The 8,752-nt window shown below is 40.5% G+C and overlaps 1 protein-coding gene across 1 annotated transcript; it reads left to right on the forward strand.

Moving 5' to 3' along the window:
- Positions 1 to 1,441: 1,441 nt before the first annotated feature.
- Positions 1,442 to 8,252, forward strand: LOC134619727 (glyceraldehyde-3-phosphate dehydrogenase-like). Its single transcript, XM_063465558.1, has 12 exons — positions 1,442 to 1,526; positions 1,776 to 1,823; positions 4,907 to 5,006; positions 5,234 to 5,343; positions 5,421 to 5,511; positions 5,746 to 5,861; positions 6,027 to 6,108; positions 6,849 to 7,000; positions 7,121 to 7,199; positions 7,293 to 7,376; positions 7,563 to 7,660; positions 7,983 to 8,252. The coding sequence occupies exons 2-12, from the start codon at positions 1,801 to 1,803 to the stop codon at positions 8,050 to 8,052; spliced, it is 1,005 nt and encodes a 334-aa protein (XP_063321628.1). The 5' UTR covers positions 1,442 to 1,526; positions 1,776 to 1,800; the 3' UTR covers positions 8,053 to 8,252.
- Positions 8,253 to 8,752: the final 500 nt, after the last annotated feature.

Raw genomic sequence — 8,752 nt, forward strand, 5'->3', positions numbered from 1 at the left:
GGAAAACTGATACTGTTGAGACTAAGCCATCTCAGGCTGCTAATCATCTGTTTTATGGTACATTACATATGAATGTTTTCAGAGAGTACATGCACATTTTTATACTTAAAAGAAAATATATTTCAATTTCTCTATATTTTTTATAGGTTGGAGTGTTTTTTCTGATTCTCCCCACTTGAGATCAAGTTGAACTGTAGGTGGTCCATGAACTAAAATTAGTTTGAAAGTCCTGGGGTAGAGATTAATTTGGTCACCAGCACATTTGGTGACCAAATTAACGCGACCGCTGTTAAAGTTCAGAGGCTCTGCCACGCCTGTAGTTTTTGCTACGAACACACAAGTCTGCATTCTGAGATTTGTTGTGAGAATTCAAAAAATAATTGTGATTATTTCCCTGTAAGTTTCATTTATCTGCAGCCTGTAATATTTCTTCATTTAAATACATAAAACTAAGCTCTAGACTGACTATGAAAGTTGCCCTCCTGTCTGTGTGTGATATGCTTCACGTAGTGGTGGAAACCAGAACATCACATGACCGGCAGAATCATCCTGTGACTGAGCCTGGACAGGGCGGCAGTGAGGACCAGATTAACTCATCAGTGCTCTCACCTTCTTCATTAAACTCTCTTATGTAATTTTTGACAGTTGACTTTTTAATAAAAATAGATTCTTTGTGCTTGCTGAAAATAATACAGCTACAGAGATGGATTTATACCCAACTGATCACAGATTTCTGACAGTACTAAAAGGTAAATCACATTTGAGTTTTATAACATTGAGAAATCAGTTTTGGTATTTGTGATTTCACTTGATTAACCTATTATTTAATTTAATGTATGATATTAATAAATCCCACACAATCATCAATAAATTGTGAGTAAATCTTTGATTAAATTAGTAGAAAAACGTTTTTGCTAGAAAATTATGGTGGCCTGGAGCAACAAAGCAAAAACCTTTCACCATTTGAAAGGATATTATTCCAGATTCTCTGCAACATGAAGTAACAAGATGTTATTATTCATGATATCAGATTTTCACTTCATGAGTCTGATGGTAAAATAATGTTTGATGTCCTTTTTGGCAAACGAATCAAATGCAAAACAATTGTAAATGGGTGTTTTGAGGGAGCCTGTACGCAGTTATTTATGTTATTATTATTCCCATGATATTGGTATTTCCTTCCTAAAATTCCCAGTTGCGACAACATCGTTTTGCTATTGTGTTTTCTAAAGTGTTCCTGTGGAGCCCCTTCCAGGAACTGGAAGTTTAATTCTAATTATGCCATTACAAATTACACATTTGCACTGTGGTTCTGTTGTATAGCAACCTCTCAGACTGCGTAAAGACCGCACAAAAAACGATGCTCTAATTAAACTCGTTCGCAGCTTCACGTGACCTTTAAAGTTGGGCCGCTGAGGAAGGGGGCGTGGCCCGGGAGGACAGCGCATATAAATGGCGTGACTAGTAACTTCTTTCTCGCTCTCGCTTCTTCTCCGGAGGACAGCCGTATCCCAGTGTCCTCTCAGGTAAGGGTTTGGTTTCCCACGTTTGCATTTGTCGCCTTTGTTTAGTGGCTGAGCTTTGACAGTTTTACCAGCTGCTCAGAGTAACAGGTGAAAGAAACACACAGGAAGTAGCGTTTTTATTACATGGTTTCTGCTTCCTGTAAAGTTTTGTTTTGAGTTTTTTGAAACGTTAATCTTTTAATCCTTGAATGTACATCTTTCTTTTCTTGTATAAGTGAATTAAAGGCTAAACTGTTTCCTCCCTCTCAGTGAGGTGTAGACCACATCAGGCACAATGGTGAAGATTGGAGTCAATGGGTAAGTTTCTACCTGTCATTGTGTAGTTGTCCTGGCAGAGGTTTCCTTCTCATTGGCTTAATTAACAATCAGTACCCCATGTGTTGCAAAGAGGTGTTTGGTTTGATGCTAGTAAAACTTGGATAGGTGCAACTAAGTCTTGCATTTTATTTGTATATCTTTTAATAAAGCTCAAAGTAGATAATCAAGCAGGCGTTTCAGTATAACCCAGATAAGATTCCTGACTTTCTTTGGGTGCTTGATTTGTATTCGGGTATTAACTTCATCCCCTGTTGTCTGAATACTGTATTGACATAAGTTTTTATGTCAGAGGTTGAAAGTACGTTTCTAAAATTTAGATCAGTGGACAATTTAATCAAATTGTCTTGTTGGAAATGTGCTAAACAAATGCTTTATGAAGGCCAAAATACAAGTTGACTGCCAATGTTTGAAAGCTGAAACGGCAATTTCTTGTCAAGATGGTAAAAGGGCAACTTGGTAAATGAACATAAATTATTAAACAAGGCTTGAAATCTAGAAATGCCAGACACTTAAAGGTGTCTAAATATTTAGCTGCCTCACAGAGGACAGCTGGAGTGCTGCCTGAGCATCATCTGAACTCTAAAAGCAGGACAGGACTGCGGTCTGGACCTGTCTATTCTCTGGTTATTTATAGTCTGGTGGTGTCACAGTTGGCGTCCGCTCTTCAACAACGCCCTTCTGTCAGTATCGCTGCTCTCTTCAACTGTCACATTCCTCTTCTTTCTCCCCTCGTCTAATTTTAACTCCTTAACCTTTCCACTGGCGATCAGAGATCGGCCGACTCTGTGTGGACACTGCTCGGACTCGAAGATCACAGCTGAAACATTTTCTCTTCCTCTTGTGGAGCAGCAGCTGCTGCGGAGCCGCAGGGAGATTTGGCTCCCTGATTTTGGACACGTATCTCACAAACAATGAGGCTCAGAAACAGAAGATGGGCTCCAGTCCATTTTGGCCTTCTGGCTGCTCAGCAGCTTTCCAAAACCAAGGAAATTTGCATGCCTGCGGCTCTTCCCCCTCCTGTCAAAACTTTGTCAATGATGGCAGCGCCTGACAACAAGTTTGAGAGGATAACTTGAGGGTTTCTGCACCTGACAATTAAAATGATTTACTAATGAGACAGCAGTGAAGCTGCTTGTGTTTAAAGCTGCTAAAATTGCCAAATTTCATAAGTTTCCCCCAATGGTACATCAAACCATACTAGGCAAACATTTTAGTCTCATTTATGCTAGTGTTTTGTTCTTGACCCCTTACTAACTTTAAGGATATGTACACTACTGACTTTGCCACAAACTAGACTGTGCAAGCAACCTCTGTGGCAGTATGCTGTCATCCCACCTGAAGTTAAACTTGCCAGTATTTTACTGTGCTAGTGATTTCTAATATCAGTTTAATGTGAAACTGTCACATCTGACTTGTGATAATTTTATTTTTGACAAAAGTAAGAACTTTATATTCAGTATTCACTTTACATTTAACTCTAAATTTCATGGGGTGATTGGATTTAAGAGGTCACCAGTTGATGAACATGGACTTTATCTGATATGAGCAGGTTCCTACAGATAGGAATTTTCAAATTGCTCCCCTTAATACTTGCCTTCTTGTTTTGCTATTGTCCAGATTTCCTTTCACTCAACCCATAAAGTTGTCTCTGGCAGTTTCAAAGCAGTCTCTGCTTCCTGATACATCAAAGCTGATAAAGTCCTCTTGTGTGCAGGCTGCATATTTGTCTCCTGTTACAGGATACAGTTGCAAACATTGTACAAACTATGTAATGTGACTTGTGTGAACTGAAGGCATGCCGTGTTGCATCACAAAACTCTGGTGCTCAATAGTTCATGCCACAACTCACGGTCTTCAGCTTGATCTTAAGCCAAAGCTAGTGGTGGTCTCAACCCTGAATTTACTATTGGCTTTCCTTTGACACAGTAGTGTCAGTGGAAAGCTGGTCCATAATGGGAATGTTTACCTTCTGCAGCCTTTTAGCAACTTCGTTAGGAGAGTTGCATGTTGCTTCTAGATCAGTTTACATGATGAAGAAACGTGTTTCACTACGTCTTTAGAAATCTTGACTTGAGCAGCCTTGTTTGCTCTGATATAATATGAAATACAATAGAGCCTAAATGCAGTATTATTGAAAGGCCATGAATACAATCAAATTTCAACTATGTGGCAACTGTAAACTAAACATGGGTTCAGTCTTGCAGTCACAAGGCAAAGTTGGCTTTTGGTTCATCCACATATGAAATCCCACTAAGTTTGTGTTCAGAACTTAGAAACTTGATGTGGCTGGGAGGGAAATTGTGCCTTTTGCCATCTTGGACAAAATTATGTTTTTTTTTTTTTTTTTTTTTTGTATCCAAATCTACTTGGAGGCAGCAATTCAGAAGAATGGACTAATTTGTTTGGGTAACCCAAAAGCAACTATTGTACTCAAACACCTCCAGACACTCAATTCTGAAGCACTAACTCAACTTTTCACAAAACGTGAAAGTTATAGAGACAACATGTTTAGGTGATTTAAAAACTTGGCTTTTACTTTGGCCCAACAGAAGTTCTACAGCTGGGTTTGCACAGGTTTTCTTTGTAGCATATCTTGATTTCTCTTGGAAACTCTTACTTCACGACCCTCTTTCTCCATTATTATAACGTGCTCTGAACTTTCTACCCTCCATGCTTCTTTAGTTCCACACTCTTCAATCTGCCTCACTGACAATGCCCATATTAGGCCTGAACAGGCTATCAGCTGCTGGTGCCAGCCATTGTTATCTTCAGTCAAGGTTGGCAGGCCTTGCATAGCAAAGCTGTCCTCTGCAGTGACTCAGATTCAACCTGCTGGTCAGACAGGAAATGTATAAAGTGGACAGTTGCAATTTTAAAAACTTAAGCTCAAATGAAGGGCCTGGAACCTGAGATTTTAATTGGACTATGCAGACTTTACAAGGCTCTTCAGTTTGAATTCAGCAAAATATTTTTTTTTTTTTTTTTAACTGTCTCTCAACAACCTAGTCATTCTTGCTCACTTTCCTATCTGTACTGATTCTTTAGTCTGACCTGCATTTCAGATTTGGACGTATTGGTCGTTTGGTGACCCGTGCTGCTGTTGCAGGTGGTAAGGTTGAGGTTGTAGCCATCAACGATCCCTTCATTGACCTGGAATACATGGTGAGAGGACGGGTTTCTTCTGCTCTATAAATTGATGGTCCTTAACAAGCCTGTTTGCTTTTCCTACATTACTAAACAGAATTAAAGTCCTTAAATGAAACATTTTAAGCGAAGACTGCATTGTCAAGGACACCAGGAAGTTTTAGAGACCTCATGTTGACGTTTCTTAAGAAACGGCAGGTTTTGTTGCATTTTTAAACCACCAACTCGGTCACCTCTTAATGCAGGCCTACATGTTCAAGTACGACTCCACTCACGGCACTTGGAAGCACGGAGAGGTGAAGACTGAGGGTGGCAAGCTGGTCATCGGTAACATGCACATCATGGTCTTCCAAGAGTACGTAACTGGCACACGTGCACTTTGTCCAGCAAGTTTGCCTCAGATTGAATAACTAACTTCTCTGAATTGCACAGGAGGGACCCCGCCAACATCAAGTGGGGTGATGCTGGTGTGGACTATGTTGTAGAGTCCACTGGTGTCTTTACCACCATTGAGAAGGCTTCTGTAAGTTGGCTGCTGTTGTGCTTTCTCGCCTGACTAGAGTGCAGTTTCACCCTGAAGATGACTGGATTCTTAACTGAATTGTTTCACATGTTGAAGGCACAGTTGGATTTCATCATCCTGACCTGTATCTCTAAATTAATGCAGTCTTTTTGGAATCTAGTTTGCATAATCTTAGAGCTTCCTGAAGCATCAATGATTGTACAATCAGTCTTAATATCTATTTTGATTTGTTAGGCTCATCTGAAGGGTGGAGCTAAGAGGGTGGTGATCTCTGCTCCCAGTGCTGATGCACCAATGTTTGTCATGGGTGTCAACCACGAAAAGTACAACAACTCATTGACGGTTGTCAGGTGAGTGCTGGTACTGATAGTGCTTACAGATGCCTTGTCTATAACGGCTGTTTGGACAGCTGGATGCAGATGTCTAGATGGCTTCTTAAATTTTGTTTTGATATTGGTGTAGCATCTCTGCACTTAAGCTGTCATACATTAAGTTGACATGTGCTTTCTCCATAGCAATGCTTCCTGCACCACCAACTGCCTGGCTCCCCTCGCCAAGGTCATAAACGACAACTTTGGCATCGTGGAAGGTCTCATGGTAAAGAACTGATACTGCTTCTTTTGAGTGAATCTCTTATAACCAAAAGATTTTAGGAACTTTAACCTCCTAAGACCCGAACTCTTCCACGGCATGCAGTTTTAATTTCTCTTTGATATTGGGGCCCGATAAATGTAAAAACAATTACCAGATTTTTAAACCTTTTGTTTTTATGAAAAATGAGAGCCACATATGAGGATATTCGTTTAAAATTTTGATAGAACAGTAGCAGTATGTCCTCGTAAATGGATATCAGGCCCTTGAAGAGCAAAATTGAGTATTTTGGTCTAAATAACCCAAAATGTGATGTCCACATATGTGGACGGCAGGTCCTAGGAGGTTAAGAGCAGTCAACCAACAAACTGTACCAATGCATTCAGCAACAACTTAATTTAGTTACATGTTGCTAGTACTCAGTTTGACATTCTGCAGAGGGTCATTCTTTGTGGCAGACTCACCAGATTTTAGTCACTGATGCTGGAGACTGATGGACCTGACCTTCACAAACATCACATGATCAGTAAGCTTGGATACTGGGTGTCTATGTCAGGGTCCTGCTTTCCAGTAGTTCTCTTGTCACAAAGAGTTTCTTTTGCATCAAGTAAATGTGGTCCCTTTTACAACATTAACAAAGCTACTTGCCTCTTAAGAATTTCTGTTTTACTTGTGCAACAGCAGCTCAGATTAGCTCACATTGTTGAGACAATCTGCCTCTGAATAACCTTTACCTGCTCTTTCAGAGCACAGTCCACGCTGTCACTGCCACACAGAAGACTGTTGACGGGCCCTCTGGTAAAATGTGGAGAGATGGCCGTGGTGCCTCCCAGAACATCATCCCTGCCTCCACTGGAGCCGCCAAGGCTGTCGGCAAGGTCATCCCTGAGCTGAACGGGTAATTTTCCTCTAATTCTCCATTTTAAAATGGCACATGTGTCTTCAGGAAAAAGGATCAGGACAGTGTAATGACTAAAATTATCAGCAAAATGCCCTGAGCTCTGAATGTTTGTTACAGTAAACTGACGGGTATGGCTTTCCGTGTGCCCACCCCCAACGTGTCCGTCGTTGACCTTACTGTCCGACTGGAGAAGCCTGTAAGCGTCTCATAATTGACATAAAGCTGATTCATGTTCCCCTATCTAGAGTTTACATTTGTCTAATCTGAGGATTATAATTTCTCATCTCAGGCAAAGTATGAAGACATAAAGAAAACTATCAAAGCTGCTGCTGAGGGACCCATGAAGGGAATTCTGGGATACACAGAGGACCAGGTACAAAACACCCACATTTGAAACACCAGGCTACATTATTCTCTTAAAAGGGGAAGAATGAGACTGTTTCACTTGTGTGGCCACACAGGAGTCACTAGGTGGCAGCATTTCTCTAACTAGCTTTACAGATGTGCTAGAGAACTGGCACACTAACAGAACAATTACACTTGCACTCTTTCTGTTCAGGTTGTATCCACAGACTTCAACAGTGACCCTCACTCGTCAATCTTTGATGCTGGAGCTGGCATTGCACTCAACGACAACTTTGTCAAGCTGGTTTCATGGTGAGACTCGATGAACATGTCTCTAGTATGAAACTGCATTTATTAAACTCAGTTGACCAAAGCTTGTTTGCTGCATTTGAGTGAATTGATGCTTACTGCAAACTCATATTCATGCTCTTCAGGTAATGCAGATGGAAATCTGAATCTCATGTAGTATGAAATGAGTAAAAATGTAATACTGGTAGTGCTAGTCATTGAGTTTACACCTAGTGCCCCAAGAAAACAAACTCCAGTGATTTTAAACAGTTAGCCATTATGCACTAAAGCCTGCAGCATTCACGTTTCCACTGTTGAACCTTCTGCTCTCATTTTGTGTCTGCAGGTACGATAATGAGTTTGGCTACAGCAACCGTGTGTGTGACCTGCTCGTGCACATGTTCTCTCAGGAGTGAAATCCTGATTCATCATTCCTTCACCTGGATGTCACAGCATCTGCAGAAAGGACAAACTGAATAACCTGATCAATGGGGAGAGAAAATGTATTGTCCTGCTTAAACTAGGCTTGTCCCCTGTTCTTTCAGAAGTGATGTTTGTACAGATTCTTTGCAGTATTGTTACTAATCTTGTGGCTCCTTTGCACTTGAAAATAAAGAACGGAATTTATGAGAAATGTGTAGTTTCTTTTCCGAAAGGAAAAACAAAGCAGGGAGAAACTTTGCTGCTTATGCAAACTTCGTGGATATCTGAAGCTTTATTTCAGATCATGTTTACATTTGGTGTAAGAGCTCTCAGCATTAACCCTGGTATAAGACATTTAAAGCTCATTGTATACAGTTTAGACTGGACAGGTCTAATGCTACACCTGACTGGCTTTTTCATACAAATCCAGCCCTTCTATGACATCTAGTCTGTAAAAGTCACTTTTTGACTATGAAACACCTGACATGTGTAATGAGTCTAGTTTAACAAACAGGTTGTAGCCAAATATAACTGAAAGTGAGCTGGCTCTGTAATGTGCTTGGTTTTCTCCATGTTACCATAGTGGTTTTGCATAAAGTTGAAATGCATTTGTAGTCTGGGGGGTTTTGACTGCTGGAAGGTCGTTAATGCATCTGGAGTTGTTCGAACGGTCTAGTTTCTATAAAAGTGTCA

The sequence above is a fragment of the Pelmatolapia mariae genome, linkage group LG22, assembly GCF_036321145.2.
Source record: "Pelmatolapia mariae isolate MD_Pm_ZW linkage group LG22, Pm_UMD_F_2, whole genome shotgun sequence".
Taxonomy (NCBI): Eukaryota; Metazoa; Chordata; class Actinopteri; order Cichliformes; family Cichlidae; genus Pelmatolapia; species Pelmatolapia mariae.

Bases quoted from the DNA above. Each gene is read 5' to 3' on its own strand.
- LOC134619727 (XM_063465558.1), top strand. From the start codon at position 1,801: ATGGTGAAGATTGGAGTCAATGG. The intron at 1,824-4,906 runs GTAAGTTTCTAC...CCTGCATTTCAG, and splicing joins GTGAAGATTGGAGTCAATGG to ATTTGGACGTATTGGTCGTT. The intron at 7,661-7,982 runs GTGAGACTCGAT...TTGTGTCTGCAG, and splicing joins TTTGTCAAGCTGGTTTCATG to GTACGATAATGAGTTTGGCT.